The sequence below is a fragment of the Tupaia chinensis genome, unplaced genomic scaffold (genome assembly GCF_000334495.1).
Source record: "Tupaia chinensis unplaced genomic scaffold, TupChi_1.0 Scaffold145148_1, whole genome shotgun sequence".
NCBI classification, from domain to species: Eukaryota; Metazoa; Chordata; class Mammalia; order Scandentia; family Tupaiidae; genus Tupaia; species Tupaia belangeri.
This window is the reverse complement of record NW_006205008.1, coordinates 1,737,669-1,760,461: the sequence shown is the minus strand read 5'-3', so window position 1 is coordinate 1,760,461 and position 22,793 is coordinate 1,737,669. Positions and strand designations below refer to the sequence as shown.

At 45.3% G+C, this 22,793-nt stretch overlaps 1 protein-coding gene across 1 annotated transcript in view; it reads left to right on the top strand.

Annotated features, from left to right (window-relative positions):
• The window catches only part of HSD17B3 (hydroxysteroid 17-beta dehydrogenase 3), a gene marked incomplete at its 5' end in the record, with an annotated part of 29,316 nt that extends 6,529 nt beyond the window's left edge, over nucleotides 1–22,787 (top strand). The window contains 6 exons of the mRNA XM_006167828.1: nucleotides 593–628; nucleotides 4,447–4,481; nucleotides 5,805–5,886; nucleotides 11,315–11,380; nucleotides 17,285–17,434; nucleotides 22,614–22,787. Coding sequence (XP_006167890.1) covers nucleotides 593–628; nucleotides 4,447–4,481; nucleotides 5,805–5,886; nucleotides 11,315–11,380; nucleotides 17,285–17,434; nucleotides 22,614–22,724 — 480 coding nt within the window. The remainder of the gene's footprint in view (nucleotides 1–592; nucleotides 629–4,446; nucleotides 4,482–5,804; nucleotides 5,887–11,314; nucleotides 11,381–17,284; nucleotides 17,435–22,613) is intronic.
• Nucleotides 22,788–22,793: the final 6 nt, after the last annotated feature.

Here is a 22,793-nt window from a genome sequence, read left to right as displayed (position 1 = left end):
AAAGTCATGATGTATTTTTTCTGTGTTTTTTTTTTTTTTTTTAATGCAAAAATGCATCATGACTTTTCTGAAAACCCAATATTACTGTTTATCTTTCTCTCTTTACGTCTGTGTTTGTGCTTGTGTCTGTCCTTTTGTCTGTTTTCTCTCTGTCTTGGGTGATTCTAGTATTACATTTCCTTACATGGCCTCTGTAGCCCATACCCTCTACCTTGTATTATACAACCATTCATCATTCTATTCTCTATGCTATTGTCTCCTCAACCCACATAGGCACACACCTCTTCTTCCAGCTATAAATGGAATGTTTCCCTTTGAAAAACTGTCCATATTTATCCCTACATATTCAAATAAACTTTTAATTAACTTCTATTCAAGATCACAGAATTACAGAATCAGGATGCATGTCAGATATTTCCAAGTTCAAGGGTATACTTGCTGAACATCAATTAGGAGCCTAATTTGCAGGCTGAGTGAGTGATGGAACCACTCAGACACACACCTTTGCCTACTTTGTGACTCCTTAGCACCATTTCCCAAGAGAATGTCTCTATCCATCGGGCTGATTCCTGGTTGTGGTTATGTGTTACAGAGCCTCATCCATTGTAACATCACCTCAGTTGTCAAGGTATGTGATCGGTATGTGTGCTAAATGCATTAGCAGAGTAGCTGTTGGAATTTTACAACTCAGGAATATGGTTTTCTTCCACTATAGAAGCAGGATTCTTTGAAATTGAACTGCACTTGATTGAGAAGCCATGTAACAGTCTTTTAATGGCCTTTTTCTGTTTTCATCAAGAAAATACAGTGATGGAGCCAGAAGGTGGCATGGTGGTTAAGGTGCTGGACTCCCACATGGCTGATAGTGATTCAAATGCTGGACCCAGTGGTTTGAAACTCACACCATGTACGCTGCATGCCTAAAATTCCAGGAGGAGAATGGAGGAGAAGGGATTGTGGTGTGGCCATGCTCCCCTCCCCACACACACCCCCTGGGATGATTTCTCACTTTCCCTCTCATTGTCTTTGGCAAGCACACATGCCCTAAGGTTAAAAACTCTAAAAAAATTTTAAGAAAGAGGGACCAGCAGTTAGCGTAATGGCTGTTGCTGGACTCCCATGTAGTTGACCGCGGTTCGAGTCCCAGACCCGGCGGCTTAAACTCATGCAGGGCGCATGTGCATGCGTGCCCAAGATCCTGAGAGGAGAATGGAGGGGAAGGGATTGCGGCATGGCCATCTCCCCTGGGGGGTGACTTCTTGCTTTCTGTCTCTCTGTCTCTCTCTGTCTGTCTGGTGAATGCACGCGCCCTATAGCAAAAACCTCTCCAAAAAAAAAAAATTAAGAAAGAAAAAGAATAGTCACAGCCTGATGCTGTATGACTTGGTGAGTAGATGGATGATTTTGTGTGAGCAGAATGTTGCCCCTTCCTCTGTGGGTTGAGAGCCCTCTTCCTCTGCCAGGGAATGTGGTTTGAGAGAGTCCTGAGCTTTCAGTATGCACTAACCCTGCCGCCAAACCACCTTGCTCGGCACACCACGTTGACAACTGTACATGGTGACCCTGGTGACCACTCTGGTCAGTAGAAATGCAGTGATGAATAAGGTATGACCCCTGATTTCAAGGAGCTGGGACTCTGTCTGGGGAAGAGGGGAGGTGTAATCTCACTCATTTGCACCACATGGACGGGCAGTGGAGGGTAACTGGTTTCCTAGAGGAAAACCTGGCTGTTGTCAACATTAGGAGGGAAGCTGAATGCTGAGCAGACCAAAAGAAAATTTTTAGACGGATAAAGTTGGACTGACAACAATTATTTTCACTGTTGGTTGTTTCTCTGTAAGCCTATCAGTATTTTATAGTTTCCTGCTCAGTTATTATTGGGTACTCACATGTTTTATTATGCTGAGCAATCAATGGCTTTTGAAAGCCCCCAACTGATTTAATTTTAAGTTTTATATGTCCAGCTGTTGTCTGCAGCCTTACCACTAAAATGCTTCACATTATTTTACACATTGATCTTCCAGTCTTGGGCTCTTTGATCATAGGGGTTTCGTAAATGTACTTGACAACCCTCCGACTCCTTTAGCAGAGAAATGCTTTGATTTTTTTAAAAAAATTATTTTATATATTGGTAGACACTCAGTTGCCTGAGTAACAAAGAAAATAAATGGAAGATTAGCGTCTAAGTATGCCATGCCCCAATTAGCCATGCTGGTTGGAAGTGTGGCCAGCATTGCTTAATTATTTCAAAAGATCCATCTGGAAACAATAGAGTTCTCTATCAAGGGCAGAGATGGGAGAATATGAATCTGAGGTGAAAGGAAGGTAGGATAAGAGACCAAATACTGGGTGCTTTGGCACAGGGGCCCATGAGGTTGGCTGTTGTTGTCTCTCAAGTTGGGATCATCCACCCAACAAGACCATGAATTCATTAGGGAAGACTTTGAGAGATGCTATCCACAGGCTCCAATAATACCCCCAAGTGATGCTGCAGAGTCTGGGAAGGGGTATTGATACTAACCAATCCCTCATTCTTCTCTTAACTCCCTGAGATCCAGTGTTTCAGAAACCATCCAGTGATTCTTGAGAGTTCTGTTACTTGGACAGGTTCTTTGAGACAGGCTTGGGGCCTAACCTAGGGCCAGAAACTACGGTAGAACAGAACTCCTGAGAGGCCACTGCAGGGCCTTTAGACAACATGGAAAAATTGTCTTCTTTTCTCTAGTCTCTTTTACAAGGGGTCTTCAAAAAAGACTCACAAAAGATGTGTATTATGCAAAAACTACGCATAGATTGGAATTTTTTTGGCATCAAAATAAACTCGTGTTCGAATCCCATTTTTCCACAAGGGTTTTGAAGTCTCCTACTATCGCCGCACTGTTCTTCTGTTTGGATCTTCTCTTGTCTCAGGCTTGCTTTTAGGACAAGACCTGGTTCCAGTTAATTGTATTTTAGAGAACATTTTAGTCCCTGAGGTCTCTTTCTTAATTCATAAAATGTGTGCCTTGCAATTATGAAGTGCAAAGCTCTTTTAGTGAAGTACTTAGGCTCTGGAGTGGCAGGGAAGATCTCTATAGGGGCCAGAAGGGTGAGGGTTGAGGGGGAAGAAACTTTTCAATGTTGTTGTAATTCCAAAGGGCAGGCATGGCACATGCTCTGTCTATGGAACTATTTCTTTCTTTCTTTCTCCTTATGTGTGTGTGTGTGTGTGTGTGCATGTGTGTGTGTGCATGTGTGTGTGTGTGCTGGAGAGTGCATGTATATGTAACAGAGAAAGAGAGTACATTTGTAAATTCCCCAATAGAGTCTGATCACACCACAGTTCTTTTCTTTTTTTCAATTCTCCATCCCTTAAGGATCCTGGACATGTGTATATGTACCTGGCAGAACACCAGGACTGGGACTCAAACCTTGGTCGACCATGTGGGATTTGCAGCACTTCCCCCACACAGGGTTTAACCGCTGTGCTATGAGCTGACCCCCATGGAGATAGCTCAGAGACCACCTGGAGGCCGTGGATGCTGCTGCTATTGATGAGAGAGATGCCCTTCTCCATCTCACACCTGGCACATGAGCTGCTCGAGATGTTTGTCAGTTTTCTTGATAGTTCCCCAATTACGGCTTATGGGTGAGATTTTATGATGGCCAGGCTTTTGCTATAGGGCATGTGCACTTGCTGGAAAGACAGAGGGAGACAGAGAGACAGAAAGTGAGAAATCGCCCCCTGGGGGAATGGGAATCTGGGAATCTTGGGCACTCACGCACATGTACCTGGCGTGAGTTTGAGCCGCTAGGTTTGGGACTTGAACCCCATGAATCACTCGAGGGGTCATGCCATATGCTGGTCTCACTCCCACAATTTTCTACTGCTCTCCCTTTCCAGAAAGACTTTAGTTTTTGAGAGAGCCACACTGCAATCCCTTCTCCTCCATTCTCCTCTTGGGATCTTGGGCACGTACGCACACGTGCCCGGCGTGGGTTTTAAGCCACTGGGTCCGGGACGCGAACCGCGGTCGACTACGTGGGAGTCCAGCGACATAGCCATTATGCTAACTGCTGGTTCCCAACCTGGGGTGAGTTTGAGCCACTAGGTTTGGGACTTGAACCCCACGAATCACTCGAGGGGTCATGCCATCTGCTGGTCTCACTCCCACAATTTTCTACTGCTCTCCCTTTCCAGAAAGACTTTAGTTTTTGAGAGAGAAAGAAAATTGTCTCTGAACGGTTTGCCTTTGGCCTGGGTTGCCTCCTATGCGTTCAGCCAGATGCTAATGTGGTCAGAATGGCCTCCAATGGCAGTCCACAGTGTAAGGGCCACCTGAGAAAGAGCAGTGTAGCAAAGGGGGTGATTTCTTTCCCGACCTTCCGCTAGTACGTGCTTCCCAGTCTCCTGCCCGCTGCTACTTCGGTCCTCTGTCGGGGTTTAACTTTGGCCTTCTCTTACAGATGACGCAACTGGTGCTGAAACACATGGAGTCAAGGTAAGGTCTTTGAGCAAGTGCGAAGCCACGTGGCCTCCCTGCCCCGGCAGCCAGCTAGCTGGGGACGGTGGGAGTAGGTCCCTGTGGCAGCTGTCTTAGTGATTGGTAAGTGGGAGAGGCGGACATGGAGACTATGGGATAGAAACATGACACCCCAGGCCAGGCCAGCTCTGCAAATTGCTGAGCATATTTGAAGGTCAAGTGTAACACATATTGGAGGAAGGAAGAAAACGGGTTTACATTGAATTAAAAAAAAAAAAAAAGTGTGTGTGTTGTGCATAAAAGAAAAGGCCATAGGTTGGCTTGAGACCAAGAATATCTCTTTATTATTATAAATTTCAACTTTTGTCAGAGTGAAAAGTCCAATTTAAGGGTAAAAAATCACCACCCTATCAATTTCTCTGTCTGTTCCATGTTGATATCATCCTGATACAATGCCCATTTGGGAGCTGTTTTTTGGCTGGTGGTTTTCATTAAAAGCACGTGGTTGAAGCCAGCAGATGGCATGGTGGTTAAGGCACTGGACTCCCACATGGCTGACTAGAGTTTGAGTCCTGGACCCAGTGGCTTTAAAGTCACCTCAGGCTCATATGTGTGCATGCCCCAAATCCCAAGAGGACAATGGAGAAAAAGGGACTGCAGCATGGCCACCACTCTAGGGGATGACTTCTCACTTTCCCCTTCTGTGTCTCTCACTGAAGACTGCACATGCCCGTGGCAAAACCTAAACATACAAACAAAAACACATGGCTGATTGTTTTATCTTCCCTAGAGGAAGAGGGCCTTGGCTTTGTGTTCTGTTAATAATCTGCCAGTTTCGCCCTCCACCCCAACATCTGTTTAATTGGAAAAGGTTAAGTATATTAAATTTCAAAATAACAAGTAAGGCCTCTGTGGAATTCTGTAGAGGTGTCTGTGAGCAGATGATGGTGTGTCAAATTCTACTCGAGGTGGATTCTATCATGTGACATCTGTCCTGCAGGGTCAGTTTGTGAGTCCACAGGACTTGGAGCTCTCGTGGTCACATCTAAAGGAGAATCCTTTCCTCCGATCTTGTCGGGGCTGAGTTGGTTACCTGCATTTTGGAGAGGATGCGTTAGTCATAGCAGAACGTCTGTTTCTGGTCACAAGCTCTAGAAGTCACGAGGCTGCCAAGTGACATCGTTGAGCAGTGTCCTCCTCTAGAAAGCAGGGCGGTTCCACTGAGTTCTCAGAAGCAGAGCACTTAGCACAAGTGGAAGGGCAGAGTTGGGAGGTGGCTTCTTTCTACTCAAGGTGGGATCAGGCAGCAAAGCAATGAAGCTTTGCCTTTTTGCCTTTCAGGCGGAAAGGTCTCATCTTGAACATTTCTTCCGGGACAGCCCTCTTCCCTTGGCCTCTGTACACCATGTACTCGGCTTCCAAGGTGAGTGATGCCATGCAGCCCCAGCCTCTTCCTTCTTCCTCGTATTTTTCTTTTTTCTTTTCAGAACATAACACATTGTTAGTGACTTGTGACTGTAAAATAGTAGAACTTCACAAAGCATACTTCTCTATTAGCTACTTCTGCTTGACAAGTTACCGTGAACTTAGTGGTTCAAACAACACTCTGATTTATGAAGATTTGGCTTAGATTTTTTTTTTTTACTTTATAATTTTGTGAAGTGATACACATTCAGAAGAAACCATATTTGAAATGTTGATCTTTTCCTAGGCTAGTGAGATACTCTCATGGTGTGGGGCAACCGCAGCAGACCATTCTGTTTTTATTTTTAGTACAGTGTTCAATACATTATGTGGTTTATCCAGTGGGTTTTTTTTTTTTTTAATTGTAGGCTTCTCTTTTTTCTACACCATTTAAAAGAAATGAATCATAATATGTTATCTTTTTCAACCATAAACATTTTTTGTCAAAATAAAATGTGGAAAACTATACAAGTCTGAAGTACACAGCTAGATGAATCGTCACAGGAAATGCACGTTTTTAACCAGCACACAAGTCAAGAACTACACTATTACCAGACTCCTTCCTCTCTGCTCTTTTCTTTTTTGGAGAGGTTTTTGCTATAGGGTGCGTGCGCTCGCCAGAAAGACAGAGAGAGACAGAGAGATAGAAAGCGAGAAATCACCCCCCCCAGAGGGGATGGCCGTGCCGCAATCCCTTCTCCTCCATTCTCCTCTCGGGATCTTGGGCACGCACATGCATGCGCCCAGCATGAGTTTAAGCCACCGGGTCCGGGATGCGAACCACGGTCGACTACATGGGAGTCCAGTGATATAGCCATTACGCTAACTGCTGGTCCCCCTCTTGTTCTTTTCTATCACGACCTCCTTCCAACTATCATGTACTTACAGCTTTCCTGATTTGCAGCACCATGGATTATTTGTATTTGTTTTCTAATAAAAATCAAATAATTATACAGATTTTTTATTTCTGTGTTTCTTTCTATTTCCCATCCTTTTAGCAGGATGTTTTTTAAATTTATTTTCATCATAATCTTGTTTATATTACATTGAATCACATATAACCTTACGGTGTATCACGTTTCTTTTTCCAGAAGGAATACCACACACATCAGTCAATACAGAGATATTAAAATCCCCATTTCATCATCCAAAAGCTTTTTGTTATTTTCCCGCTCATCATTATCATTATTATTATTCCAATTATTTTTTTTAACAGTCAATCACTACTTCTCATTTTGCTTATAAAAATACTTTCCCTGGGACCAGTAGTTAGCGTAATGGCTATGTCGCTGAACTCCCATGTAGCCGACCACAGTTTGAGTCCCGGATCTGGTGACTTAAACTTATGCCGGGCACATGTGGATGCGTGCCCAAGATCCTGAGAGGAGAATGGAGGAGAAGGGATTGCGGCGTGGCCATCCTCCCTGGGGAGTGATTTCTCGCTTTCTTTTTCTCTCTCTCTGTCTTCGGGCGAGCACACGTGCCCTACAGCAAAAACCTCTTTAAAAAAATACTTTACCCAACATGAAATTCTTCTCAGATCAATCTAGTTGAGAATACTATACATGTCGTCATCAACAGGTAATCAACAATATCTGTGTCCTACTAATGTCATGCCTCTCTATTTATTCTCTTGCTATCTTTGTCTATACTCTTCTCCCACCCCATTCCACACTGTCTTATCCTCGTTAACTATTTTCACTGCTTTTATGCCCACCAGTATTTTGATCTCTACCACAGAGTATGGATAGTCAGTATATATTAAGTGGATTTGTATAATATCTTTCTTTCATATCTCGGCTTACTTCACTCAGCAATAGATCCTCCATATCCAACCACTTTATATCAAATGCCAGGGTCTTGTTGTTTTCATGGCTGAGTAGTATTCCATAGAGTATATGTGCCCTTCCTCGTATTTTTCTCACTCTGGTTTGGATCATCGGGCAAGTCGGGGCAGCACAGGTCAATGGGGCAAGTCTGTGCAAATTAGAAAAAGTGCCCCCAGGGGGCAGAGGGGACACTGCTGGTACACAGCTTGGCGGGCTGTCCCTGGCATCCCAGCTCTGCTGGCCTTCTTGGCTGGCAGCCCTTGCTCTCTTCCTGTTGAGCAGTAACATGGCAGCTTCCTCCAGGCTGGCAGTCCAGCCTCCTGTCCCCATACCGTAGTCATTAAAACAGTCATCGAGGTAGTGGGTGCTTTTCCAGGGAGAGTGTCACCAGGAGGTTCATCTTTTTTTTTTTTTTTCAAGGTTTTTGCCATAGGGCATTTGCTGGAGAAGAGCGAGGCAGAAAGACAGTGAGAGGGAAAGTGAGAAATCGCTCCCCCTCAGCCCTGAGACAATGGCTATGCCGCAATCCCTTTTCCTCCACTTCTCCTGGGGTGCTGGGCATGCACGCACACACACCTGGCATGATTTTCAAGCCACCAGGTCTGGACTCAAGCCACGGCCACCATATGGTTTAGGTCCAGTGCCTAAACCATCACACCACCTGCTGGCCCAGGGACATTCATCTTATGCATGGCCCTAGGAATGGGTCTCCATTGAGGGAGGGTGCTCTTCCACACCAGAGCTCCCGTCAAGATAAGCTGCTGGATTTCTTTTTCTCTACTTTCTCCCCACCACCCACGTCCAGTTTTATTAAGGTATATTTGACAAAGTTGTATGTATTAGGGAATCACCATAGCCTAGAAGTTAAGGGAGCTAGATCCCACATGGATGACAACAGTTTGAATCTGGGCCCAGGTGGCTTTGAAAACATGCCAGGCATGTGTGTGTGCATGCCTCTAATCTCAACAGGATGGAGAAATGGAGGAGGAATTGTGGCATGACCACATCCCATTATGGGCTGCTTTCTCCCTCTCGCTCTGTGTCTCTCTGGAGAGTGCACATGCCCTCTGGCAATTAAAAAAGTTGTAGGGGCCAGCAGGTTGCATAGTGGTTAAGACGCTGAACTCCCACATGGTCGACTGAAGTTCAAGTCCCAGACCCCGTGACTTGAAACTCATGCCAGGTGTGTGTGCATGCATGCCCAACATCCCAGGAGGAGAAAGGATTAATATATCCTCAACCTCACATATGAGAGGATTTAAAAAGTTTGTGAAAAATGAAATTATGGGTTTATTTTGGTACAAAAACAAATTGAAGTCATGCATAGCTTTTTCATCATACACATTTTCCATGAGTTTTTAAAAGCAGTTCCATGATTTATTAAAGCAGCTTTAGCTTTAATAAATCAAAGAAATGCTAAGGAACTTTGCTTAAAACTTAAAGCCAGGAAACAGGCTAGGATTCTGTTCAAATAGTAGGTACATAAACCTATTGGCAGCTCAAGACAGGACAAAAATCCTTAAAACTGGAAAACAAAACCTAAAAGAAAAAGTCACAAAATTCTATTTCACCAGTTCAGTCTCATGTACTTAATCTATCTTCTGTTGTGGTTCGATCTTCCCAGATAAATTCTGAGATATAATATTCAACTCCAGACTTGTCTCTACAATTAAATTGGCCATTTTAGTATTTGAACTCTTATTTCTGTGTGACTGTATTTAATTTCCCTGGTATAGCACTCCCTTGAGAACTTCTTGGAGATCTGGTCTGGTGTTGGTAAATTCTTTCAGATTTTGTTTATCTGATAATGTTCTTGTCTTTTCTTCCCATATGAAGGATAATCTTGCTGGATACAGTATATATGGTTGAAATTGCTTTTCCCTTAACACTTTGAGTATATTTTCCTATTCTTTCCTCACTTGCATTGTTTCCGATGAGAGGTCTGCTGTTAGCCTGATGGGATATCCTTTGTAGGTAACTTGACGTTTCTCTCTTGCCAATCTCAGGATCTTGTCTTTGTCTGTGGTTTTAGCCAATCTGGCTATAATGTGTCTTGAAGAAGATCTTATTGGGTTGATTTCATTTGGGGTTCTTTGTATTTCTTGGGGATGGATTTTTGAATGCCTCTCTAGATTTGGAAAGTTTTCTTGCAGGATTTCATGGAATAGATTATCAATGCCCTTATGAGTCTCTTTGCCTTCTGGGATACCAAGTATCCAGATGTTTGGATGTTTGATGGTATCTAGCTAGTATTTCTCGTATATTATTCTTATTTTTTGGGGCAATTTTCTCAGTCTTTGTGGTGGAATTTTCTAGGCCAGTGATTCTATCTTCTGCATCTGAGATTCGGTTTTCTGTATGATCTAGTCTTATTTTAATACTTTCAAGGGAGGTTTTGACTTCCAGTATTATAGCCTTCATTTCTAACAGGTTCATTTGATTCTTTTTAATAGCTTGTGAATTTCCTCTTTCAGATCTTGCAAGAATTTCCTCACCTCCTGGAACTCATCAACTCCTTTCTCCTGCCTCTTCTGCAGTTCATTGTCGCTCTTCTCTTCCATCTTTGTTAGCTTTGTCACTATGAATATTCTAAATTCTTTCTTTATGTGACATCTCCGTGAGTTTCATTGTAGTATCTGAGGATGAAGAGGAGTTATTCTTTTCCCTTGGAGGGACTCGAACCATCGTTAGCCATTTGGGAATCTCCAGCTACCTAGCCACCACACCACCTGCTGGCCTCCTTGCATTAATTTTTTTGTGTGGCAGAGACATTTAAGATCTGCTTTCCTGGTGGAAAACTAGTAGAGCAAAAATGAACAGTACCCATCATAATGAGGTGTTCTTTTTTGAAAATGATGAATATGGTAATATCCTTGATTTGATTATCACTCACTCCCTACACACTTTGAAAATCCATAGTATACCCCACAAAGATGTGCAACAATTAAATGTAAATAAAAAATCATAAAATAAAATAGAAAAAATAAGAAAAAAAGACCTCCCTGGTAGTTTTCAAGTATTCATACATTAGTGTATGACAGTAGCCCCCCGCCCCCATTCACGGGGATGTGATCCAAGATCCCCAGTTGATCTTCAAACCATGGGTAGTGCTAAACCTCTTCATGCTATGTTTTTTCCTATATGGACATAACTTTGACAAAATGTTATTTATTAATTAGGCACGATAAAAGATTAACAACAATAACTGGTACTAAACTAGAACCATTATTATAATACACTGTAATGAAAGCCAGGTGACTGTGGTCTCTCTCAAAATCTCTGATTGTCCTGGAAGCAACTGTCGTTAGCCTGCAGTTGACTGCGTGTAACTAAACCTCAGAGAGCAAAACTGCAGGCAACAGGTGCCTCCGTATAGTTCTCGTGGTCTCCAGAACTCCATCCTCCACCACAGGAACTTGGTCCCCTTTGGCCCACCCTCCTTGCTGTATTTTAAGGTAGAGCAGGTGGTGTCTCTGTGATGTCCTATGAAATCTGGATGACCCGGCTGTGGTGGAGGGCACAAGCTCTGGGCCTGAGTGCTTCTCCTTCTTACTCTAGGCGTTCGTGCGAGTGTTTTCCAAGGCCCTGCAAGCGGAATATAAAGCAAAAGGAATCGTCATCCAGGTGAGGTGGACAACTGTGAGTGGGAACTCTGCCCTGTGGAGCCCAGTCCTGCCTCCCGCAGGTGGGGTCCCCTGCAGGTCTGACCGTGCATGTACAGCCTGCAGGAGATGGGCTGGGAGACACAGGTCACAGTGGCAACTGCAGCCACCGTGGTGCCCCCTGCAGCTGTGGCTCCTTCCACCCTCCTCTGTACCCTGGATACTGGAGGATGAAATGGAGCATGGGGAGCGGTTGCTCGGAAATGCTGGGGTCCTCTCGCCACGTGGTATTGCAACAGAACAGAAGTTGGAGTCTCTAACCGTGTTTTCCTCTCTGACAGGAGATAGGCTTAAGTGGGAGGAACTGTGGAGAAGGGACAGCAACGTGAAAACCCTAGGCACATGATCTGTGTTGGAAAGAGGGGAGGGCCTAGTAATAGGGAAGGGGTCTGCCCTTGGGTCGTTGGTCTGTGATGGACCACAGAGACGCCCACCCTGGTTCTCGGGCAGTAGGGGAAGGGGCATTCTGCTTTCCTTCCCTCTACGATACAGAGCTGGCATGGAGGTCACCTGTCCTGACCTAAGTAGAGCTGACTTGTCATTGCTGGCTGCAGGCTGGGCACGGCTTCTCAGTCTTTGTGGTGGAATTTTCTAGGCCAGTGATTCTATCTTCTGCATCTGAGATTCGGTTTTCTGTATGATCTAGTCTTATTTTAATACTTTCAAGGGAGGTTTTGACTTCCAGTATTATAGCCTTCATTTCTAACAGGTTCATTTGATTCTTTTTAATAGCTTGTGAATTTCCTCTTTCAGATCTTGCAAGAATTTCCTCACCTCCTGGAACTCATCAACTCCTTTCTCCTGCCTCTTCTGCAGTTCATTGTCGCTCTTCTCTTCCATCTTTGTTAGCTTTGTCACTATGAATATTCTAAATTCTTTCTTTATGTGACATCTCCGTGAGTTTCATTGTAGTATCTGAGGATGAAGAGGAGTTATTCTTTTCCCTTGGAGGGACTCGAACCATCGTTAGCCATTTGGGAATCTCCAGCTACCTAGCCACCACACCACCTGCTGGCCTCCTTGCATTAATTTTTTTGTGTGGCAGAGACATTTAAGATCTGCTTTCCTGGTGGAAAACTAGTAGAGCAAAAATGAACAGTACCCATCATAATGAGGTGTTCTTTTTTGAAAATGATGAATATGGTAATATCCTTGATTTGATTATCACTCACTCCCTACACACTTTGAAAATCCATAGTATACCCCACAAAGATGTGCAACAATTAAATGTAAATAAAAAATCATAAAATAAAATAGAAAAAATAAGAAAAAAAGACCTCCCTGGTAGTTTTCAAGTATTCATACATTAGTGTATGACAGTAGCCCCCCGCCCCCATTCACGGGGATGTGATCCAAGATCCCCAGTTGATCTTCAAACCATGGGTAGTGCTAAACCTCTTCATGCTATGTTTTTTCCTATATGGACATAACTTTGACAAAATGTTATTTATTAATTAGGCACGATAAAAGATTAACAACAATAACTGGTACTAAACTAGAACCATTATTATAATACACTGTAATGAAAGCCAGGTGACTGTGGTCTCTCTCAAAATCTCTGATTGTCCTGGAAGCAACTGTCGTTAGCCTGCAGTTGACTGCGTGTAACTAAACCTCAGAGAGCAAAACTGCAGGCAACAGGTGCCTCCGTATAGTTCTCGTGGTCTCCAGAACTCCATCCTCCACCACAGGAACTTGGTCCCCTTTGGCCCACCCTCCTTGCTGTATTTTAAGGTAGAGCAGGTGGTGTCTCTGTGATGTCCTATGAAATCTGGATGACCCGGCTGTGGTGGAGGGCACAAGCTCTGGGCCTGAGTGCTTCTCCTTCTTACTCTAGGCGTTCGTGCGAGTGTTTTCCAAGGCCCTGCAAGCGGAATATAAAGCAAAAGGAATCGTCATCCAGGTGAGGTGGACAACTGTGAGTGGGAACTCTGCCCTGTGGAGCCCAGTCCTGCCTCCCGCAGGTGGGGTCCCCTGCAGGTCTGACCGTGCATGTACAGCCTGCAGGAGATGGGCTGGGAGACACAGGTCACAGTGGCAACTGCAGCCACCGTGGTGCCCCCTGCAGCTGTGGCTCCTTCCACCCTCCTCTGTACCCTGGATACTGGAGGATGAAATGGAGCATGGGGAGCGGTTGCTCGGAAATGCTGGGGTCCTCTCGCCACGTGGTATTGCAACAGAACAGAAGTTGGAGTCTCTAACCGTGTTTTCCTCTCTGACAGGAGATAGGCTTAAGTGGGAGGAACTGTGGAGAAGGGACAGCAACGTGAAAACCCTAGGCACATGATCTGTGTTGGAAAGAGGGGAGGGCCTAGTAATAGGGAAGGGGTCTGCCCTTGGGTCGTTGGTCTGTGATGGACCACAGAGACGCCCACCCTGGTTCTCGGGCAGTAGGGGAAGGGGCATTCTGCTTTCCTTCCCTCTACGATACAGAGCTGGCATGGAGGTCACCTGTCCTGACCTAAGTAGAGCTGACTTGTCATTGCTGGCTGCAGGCTGGGCACGGCAACGCCCTGAAAAGGCAGGGGTATATGTGTGCTTGCTTTGAAAACAGGCTTGGTCAAGCAGCTCTCAGGACCTCGGACGAACAGTTCTCAGAGGTGTCTTTGCTTTGTAATTGGGAAGATTTATGACATACTATATAATGAATGAGAAAAGACGTAGAGTTTTATCTGTAAAACTACTGTGACACACACTGATTTTCTTTTTCTTTTTCTTTTTTTTTTGAGAGAGATTTTTGCTATAGGGCACTTGTACTCTCCAGAGAGACAGAGAGACAGAAAGTGAGAAATAACCTCCCCGGGGGTGGGGAGACACCACAATCCCTTCTCCATTCTCCTCTTGGGATTTTGGGCATGCACGCACACACATCTGGTGTAAGTTTGAAGGTGCCAGGTCCAGGATTCAAACCGCAGTCGACTATGTAGGAGTGCAGCGATGTAACCATTATGCCGTCTGCCGGTCCCCACACTGATTTTCAATTAAAATGCCCAGGTGAGGGTATCTCAGACGCCTGTTACCATAGGTTCACCAGCACGGGATGAAGTTTACTGAGCAGGCAGATATGAGTTAGTGGTTCGGGTCTGGCCAGTAGCATCATTTTCCCAGCCTCAGTGAGTGAGTGCATCCCCACCACTTTCTCTGCTCTGTGGAACTACAGTCTCACCCGCCCAGGGACTTCTTCCTCCTTCGAGGCTGTGCTGCTCATTCTCCAGCTCCCAGCCGAAGTGGGGGCTCCCTGCTGAAACATTGCTACTCCGCCTTTTTGCAACAGTGCTTCTCTACCCAGGATAACTTTGCTGCAGTAAAAAATATCCCCTAAAATCTTAGTGGCTTAAAATAGCATAGTCTTATTTTGTATTTGTGCTCCAAATTCACTGCAAGCCAGCAGGAAGTGATGCAGGGATCCAGGCATCCAGAGCAGTCACATGCCTGAATGTTGTCAGTTGACACATCAGAGAAAAAGAACCCGTGGTGGGGGTCCTAGAGGATCTTGCTTACGTGATGAAGTACTCTGGCCCCCAAATGGCACATGTCACTTCTGCTCATGACTCATTGGCCAGATTTGGTTACATGGTTCCGTCCAGCCACAAGGGTCCAGGCAGTGCCATTCCTAGAGTGTCTGAAAGAAAGAAGAACCAAGAAATCCTTGGGGGTTTCTAAACATGAGCAATTCCCACGGTTACCAGCTTCTTAGCCATGTTACTCCCTCGGCATCTTCTTGAGCTGGATCACGGTGGTCCAGAGATGCTGCGGCTGCCAAGGTCATGGGCCCCCTGAGGCAGCGGGCTCAGGAGGACATGGGAGTGGGGAAGGCATCCCTGACCTGATACAGAAGCCTAAGGCTGCTCTCTTAGTAGGAGATGGTGAAAAGACTGCGACCTTTCCGAAATCAGCTGTCCTCCCCACACAGTGTGTTTCGTGGGTACTTGCTAAGTGAGTGAGGGAGCACCGGATGTGTGTACCATGTTCACCCCAGCTCTGTCACTTGTCATGTGGGTGATCCTGGATAAACCCTGGGAGCCTCACTAAAAGGGGTTTATAGTATCTGCTTATTTCTCCGGGTTATCCTGAAGATCTAACGGCTATATAAGTTTACAAGTTTAAAAGGTATTTATTGAGGCCTCATTTTGTACATAAGGGTGTTCTGTCTATTGAAACTCACTGTAGAAATGAGAATACTTTGTATTGCTTCTCCATCTGGAAACCGCGATTGAGAATACATGTTCTTTATATTCTTGAAGAGTAACAGTGTGAGACGCTTAGAAGACAAATGTGCAAGTTAATCACAGCATTAATTTCTCTAAGAAACAATTTATCTGGGGGGCTAGCAGGTGACATAGTGGTTAAGGCATTGGCTCTAACATGGCTGACCGTGCAGCTTGAGTCCTGGTCCCGGTGACTTGAAGAATACACTGGGTATGTATGTGCATGTGCCAAAAATCCCAAGAGGAAAATGGAAGAGAAGGGATTGTGGCATGGCCATCCCCTCTCGGGAGGAGGGTGTGATTCCTCACTTTCCCTCTCTTACTGCCTCAGTCTCTCTGGTGAGCATGCATGCCTTATAGCAAAAGAAGAAAATGCAATTAGACTGATTAGCTCATAATTGGATCAATTATGGAATAATGTCATTTCAAACGTGATGCAAAGAAAAATCAAGAAAACGAGTGTGGACCCTTTTTCTTTCTAAGGATGCCAGGGTCTTTGTATCTGGGAATGAAGCACTAACACGTCATAAGAACGCTCCTGCCAGGCCAGCGTGGTTAGACCACAGGTGGACACATCGCGTTGGGTTTTCAGGGCCCAGCATGTGGTTGTTTATTTTTCTTATCACAGCTGGAAAGATGCCACTCATGGCTCCTAACTAGAGTGTGAAGGTGGGAATCCAAAGTGTTTTCAGCTGCTCCAATGTGGCTTGTATGTGTTAGAAACAAACTTCTGAAATAAGGTTGCCAGGCCAAATACAGAACATCCAGTTAAATTTGAATTTCAGATCAGTATAAATAATTTTCTAGTATAAGTACAACCCATGCAATATATCTATATATATTTTTTTTTTTGGAGAGGTTTTTTTGCTATAGGGCGCATGCGCTCGCTAGACAGAGAGAGAGACAGAGAGACAGAAAGCAGGAAATCGCCCCCCAGGGGAGATGGCCACGCCTCAATCCCTTCTCCTCCATTCTCCTCTCGGGATCTTGGGCACACACGCACATGTGCCCGGCGTGAGTTTTAAGCCACCGGGTCCGGGACTCGAACCGCGGTCGACTATGTGGGAGTCCAGCAACATAGCCATTACGCTAACTGCTGGTCCCCCTATGCAATGTTTAGAACGTAATTATGCTGAACATTTTTAAAAGTTTATTTATTTATTTCTTCTGTGCGTGCAAGAGAGAGAGAGAGAGAGAGAGACAGAGGAACCCCTAACATGGTCTTCACACTGTGATTCCACCCCCAGCCTCAGCTGGCCAGGATCACAGGCATGCACACATACATCTTGCATGCACAGGGAGACCTTGGGACGTGAACCCGGGACCTTCCCGCATGGCCTCAGCATTGTGGAATGTTGTGTTACCCCTGCACTGCTGAGGCTGAACTGAACTTTTTTTTTCATTGCTTGTCGGACCTTCTGCTTTAACTGGGAGTCCTGCTTTTTATTTGCTGCGTCTGACACCCATGGTCTGAGAGAGAGTTCTTGTCCTTGGTCCCTGTGTGGTTAGGAGAGCTTTGGAGGTTAAACGGTTTAGGCCTTATCATTTCAGATTTCTAAACTTTATAGACAGGAAGAAAAGAACTGGAAAATGGAGTGGTAAAGGGGTGTTCACTTCTCAGCCTTTCTCTATGCTGTGGTCTTCGTTTCCTATTGTAGGTGCTGACCCCATTTGCTATTTCAACCCCAATGACAAAGTATCTCAACGCCAACGTGATAACCAAGACTGCCGATGAGTTTGTGAAAGAATCGCTGAGTTACGTCTTGATTGGAGATGAAACCTGTGGCTGCCTTGCCCATGAAATCGTGGTAATTGTTAAGTTCTTCCTCTCTCTTTTTTTAAAGACGATTCTTTCATCAGTTAGAGAGACATAAAGGGAGCAAGACAGAGACGGGCACCCCAAAGGGTCTCGACACTGTGAGGGCTGATTTTAAGCTACCAACATGATGTCACTGCACATGAATCAAAAAACGCACACAGTCAGCTCACGTGAGCAAGTACGCAGCAGTTGCCCCACAGTGAACGCCATCCAATGTGAAAGTAAGTTTTGATGGCGTGTGGTACAAGTTCTTACCATTCTGGGCTACCCGGAAAACAAACACAAACCTGAAATGAAGACTTGAGCGTCGTTCACAGATACTGAAGTAAACAGCATTAGCCATGTCAGTGTAGTTCTATTCCCAGCCCCACCAAGAATTTTAGGTGGATTTTCCTCACTTCCCCATCATATGTTAACTTTCTCCTTGTCTCATTGGCTCCCCCCACCCTGCCCCTTTTTCAGAGGAAGATGTTTTCCTATACAGCATGTGCATTTGCCAGAGAGACAGACAGTAAGAAATCACCTCCTGGGATAATAGGCACACCACAATCCCTTCTCCTCCATTCTCCTCTCAGGATTTTGGGTATGCACACATACACAAATCCCTAGTGTGAGTTTTTATTTTTTTAATGACTGTTTTATTTAACTTAATGTATTTAATTTGACCAGAGAGGGACAGAGAGAGAGAGGAAGCCGCCAGGTCCGGACTCAAACCACAGTTGGCCATGTGGGGGTCCAGTGTCCTTAACCACCATGCCACTTGCCTGCCCCCTGATGTCAGTTTTAAGCCTTCGGGTTCTGGAATCAAACTATGGTCGACTACGAGGGAGTCCAGCGACGTAATCACTACGCCATCTGCTGGTCTCATCTCATTGTTTTTTTGTACCATGGGAATTGGATCTCTCTGTCTTTCTCTCTCAGATGCTGGAAGGATTCAGGGCTCATGCACTGAATTTTCCCAAAGCATTTATCTACCTCCTTAGCCTTTCAAAGGCTGGGAAGAGATATTGAGCTTTCTTATATGATTACTTGCTGTTTTTACCACAGAACCTTAACAATGTATAGAATCTCCAATTTCACTCACACTACAAAGTGGACATGCCGAAAGAAGATCTTTATTTTGCCTGTCGCTGATCTTTATCTTGCTTTTCTTCAAATCGCCAGCTGCGATGGTGATCACGACAAACGAATAGAACGTCCAGTGAGTCTAAACTTAGTTTGGTCTCTTCACCTAAACTAGCCATTGAGGAATCGTATCTTCAGTTATTGCTGGGAGAAAAATGTTGTCTTTCTGGAAACTTCCCTTTTTTCCTGCTTCTCATTAAGATGACATTGGGGAGCCAGCAGGTGGAGCAGGGGTTAAGGTGCTGGACTGCCCCATGGCTGATCACAGTTCGAGTCCCGGACCTGGCAGCTTGCTTTCTAACTTTCTCTCTCTCTTTCATCTCTCTCTGGTGAGTGCACATGCAATATTACAAATTTAAAAAGAATAGTAATAACACATTACATACATAAATATCCTTAAAAAAATAAATGACATTGAGGTTGAGTCCTGTGACCCGTGCAGGTCTGTGTGTGTTGGCTGGCGTTCTTCTCCTTCACCTCCCTGGGTAGCTGCTCATCTTGCTGGAATTTTTGTCTGTGGAGGGTGAAGGTGATAAAGCTTTCTAGCATTTCGGCTTGGCCAGGGCCTCCTCAGCTCTTGAGAGCTACAGACCCCTGAATCTCTGCCACAGCCCTGGCCTGTCGACAGGCCTGCATCCATCTGGATCAGAGGGCTCTCTGGCTCTCAGCTCTGCACCAACATGGACTGAGGAAAGCTGGGAAAACCCGGTCTCAGCACCAGCCTCTCCACGCTGAGATAATTTTCTGTAGGTGCATCCCAGAGTAGGACAGTAATCTCTCCACTGTCCTCGGTGACACCCTTACTTACTGTTTTACTTCCTCATCTTTACCCCAGTGCACCAGTCCCCTGCCCCTAGCTTTTTACCAGAAGTCACACGTATCAGAGGACACACGCCCGACCACTTCCCATCTTTCTCTCCTCCCACTCCCTTTGTCTCCAGGGCAGTAAGAGTGCAGACCGTGTGCACTTTCCCAGTGTCGCAGCCTGCCCTCCTCCAGGCTGGGCTCTCTCCAGGGCACACGAACCCCCTCTACCTTCAGGGGAACCTGTGATCTCAGTTCTTCAGGATGTGGGTGTCTTAAAAGGACTCCATCAACATCTGGAAAATGTTTTCTTTCTTTCTTTTTCTTTTTTAGAGAGATTTTCACTGTAGGGCGCGTGCGCTCGCCAGACAGAGAGAGACATAGAGACAGAAAGCGAGAAATCACCCCCCAGGGGGGATGGTCATGCTGCAATCCCTTCTCCTCCATTCTCCTCTCGGGATCTTGGGCACACACGCACACGCGCCCGGCGTGAGTTTTAAGCCACCAGGTCTGGGACACGAACCGCGGTCGACTATGTGGGAGTCCAGCGACATAGCCATTATGCTAACTGCTGGTTCCCAGGAAAATGTTTTCTTGAGACAATAGCCTGGCTTGCTACACATCTTGCTATGGAATCCAATTCTACATGTCAAAAGTGAATATTTTCTTGAACATTCTCTTTTGTTTTCTTTCTTCTTCTTTTTAAAAACTGGGGACGTATACACTCACCAGAAAAGAGGCAAAGAAGAGAGAGAGTGCACTGCCCAAAGGGTTGTACCATAATCCTCTTTTCCTCCATCTCTCCATCTCAGCAGAATTTGGGGCATGCACATACATGCACCAGTGTGCTTTTGACAAGCAGCCGGGGCTGGGCCTCACACCACAGTTGGCCCTGTGGGATCCAGTTCTCAATACACAGCATTTACCTGCCATTCTATGGGACCAGCCTGTCTTTTAATTTCTTAGGTAGCAAATTCTTATCTCCTCAGGAAAACAGATACCAACAACAGACAGTGGAAAATAATTTTTATGGCTTGTGAAACTTTAGGGAAAAGCTAATGAAAAGAAATAAATCCTTAAAACTAGTTTGGATTTTTCTGGGATTTGGAAAGATTGTTCAATCTAAAGTGGTGGGTAATCCAGTAGAGTCAACTGGTAGACCAGTGACCCTTCCATCCCAAAGGGGAGAGGCAGAGAGCAGTCCTCCACCCACAAGAGGGTTTGAGGCTGGAGACAGGGAAGGGATGGAGCCCTCCTAAAGAGTCCAGGTCGCTTTTGAAGGCCTCATGTATGTTCTCTCACCTAATCATCCCAATAGTCAGAGCCAATCACAGTTCTCAAAGACATAATCCTCAACTCCATAATCCCGAAGGCTGAAATTATGAAAAATCAAAATCCCTCATGAAAGGGTTTCCTTTTGCTGTGAGTTTCTTTCTTTCTTTCTTTCTTTTTTTTTTTTTTTTTAAAAAAAAGCATCTCTGTCTTTGAAAAACATTTCTTAAGAAAGAAGCTATGTTGATTTGCTGGCTTGACGAGAGTGGAAGATTTCAACTTTGGTTCCCAGAACCCATCTGCAGCGCCCTGCCTTGGAATATCTCAGAGGAAGGCAAAGATTTCTGAGCTGCTTGAAAAATCTCTAGTTTTCCTGTTTGAAATTCTGTTGTTTTGCAAGGAATAGATAAATTAAGAAATGTTAGATTAACGAGATCACACCATGGACAAAATGATTATTTTTGTGGGTCTGGTTCCCTCTTACAGGACACAGGTGTGATTTTCCAAGATCTGTGCCTACAGCCCGAAATGCATTTAACGAGGCATTCATGCCTTAACTTAAGGCTTCCCTTCCTTTTAAAAGTAAACGCTGGTCCAGCAGGTAGCATGGTAGCTAAGGCCCTGGATCCCATGTGGCCAACTCAGCAGTTGGAGTCCCACATCCGGTGGCTTGAAAAACATGTTGAGTGCATGTGCATGGGTGCCCCAAATCCTGAGAGAATGGAGGAGAAGGGACTGTGGCATGGCCATCCCCCTGGGGGGTGATTTTTCACTTTTCCTCTCTCTGTGTCTCTAACTGTCCTTCTCCAGTTAGCATGTATGTCCTCTATGGGAAAAGAGAGAGAGAGAGAGAGAGAGAGAAAGGAAGAGAAGAAAGAAAGAGAAGCAAACCCTACAATGTAATAAGTTACACCTTTCTGTAACTGGCTTTCCATTCTTAACTCATGCGTGTGTTCACGTATTTGCTTGGTGCCCCCTTGCCCACTAGGACTCGGGCATGGTACCAGGTGATGGAAAGCACGCCTGATTCTTTCCTTCCATTTGCATTTTTTTTTTGTGCCTGAGAGAATGTGCGTTCACCAGAGATAGAGACAGAGAGACAGAGAGAGGGGAAGAGAAAGTGCACCCCAGGCAGAATAATTCACCACAATTCCTTCTTTTCCATCTCTCCCTCCTTTCAGGATTTCGGGCACACATACACACATGCCTGGTGTGTTCCTTAAGCCATTGAGTCTGGGATTCCAACTGTGTGGTCGGCCATGTGGCTGCCTTAACCACCAGGCCACTGAGCCAGTCCCCTGGAATCTTATTTTAATAGACCCTTTTTAGAAGGAGCATGAAGACACTAACAGGGGAGCCTCCAGGAAAAGCAAGAGCTCATTAAGAGAAAGAGACGGTCTGGGGAGGCCGTTAGCAGAGTGTTCTCTGAGAATTTCCTCAGGGCAGATGTTAACAGGGTGTCCACAAAATTTCAAGTGACTGCTTTGATGTTTGACAAAAAATTGTTTCTTGAGAGAGTGCCACAAGACCTTCAAACTTCAGCAACTACTTAACAGATCTGGGGACTTCACTTTTGTAGCCAGAAAAAAATAGTTTATTTTTTAACTAGTTAATTAATTTTTAGGTTTTTGCTATAGGTTGTATATGCCTGCCAGAGAGAGACAGAGAGAGCAGGAGAGAGGGAAAGTGAGAAATCACACCCCAGGAACATGGCCATGCCGCAGTCCCTTCTCTTCCATTCTCCTCCTGAAATTTTGGGCACGCATGTACATGCACCCGGCATGAGTTTCAAGTCACTGGGTCTAAGACTCCAAGTATGGTCAGCCATGTGGGAGTCCAGCACCTTAACCACCACGCTACCTGCTGGCCCTGAGAGATTATGCGTAAAGGCCGTGAATACACACTGAAGTGTATGAGTTCTAACTCCCTCGCCCTTCTCCCAGATACTCACTTTTTGTCTGTTTAAGGCGAGCTTCCTGAATCTGGTCCCGTCCTGGGCCACCTGCAGCAGCATGTTCCAGAAGGCACTCCTGACTCGATACGCAGAGTACCTGAAGCAGAACTCCAGCCTTGGGTAACCTGGGCAGAGGTGCTGCAGTCCTGTGCTGGCTTAAGAGGACCACAGACCAAACCAGCCCCTGTCCCCC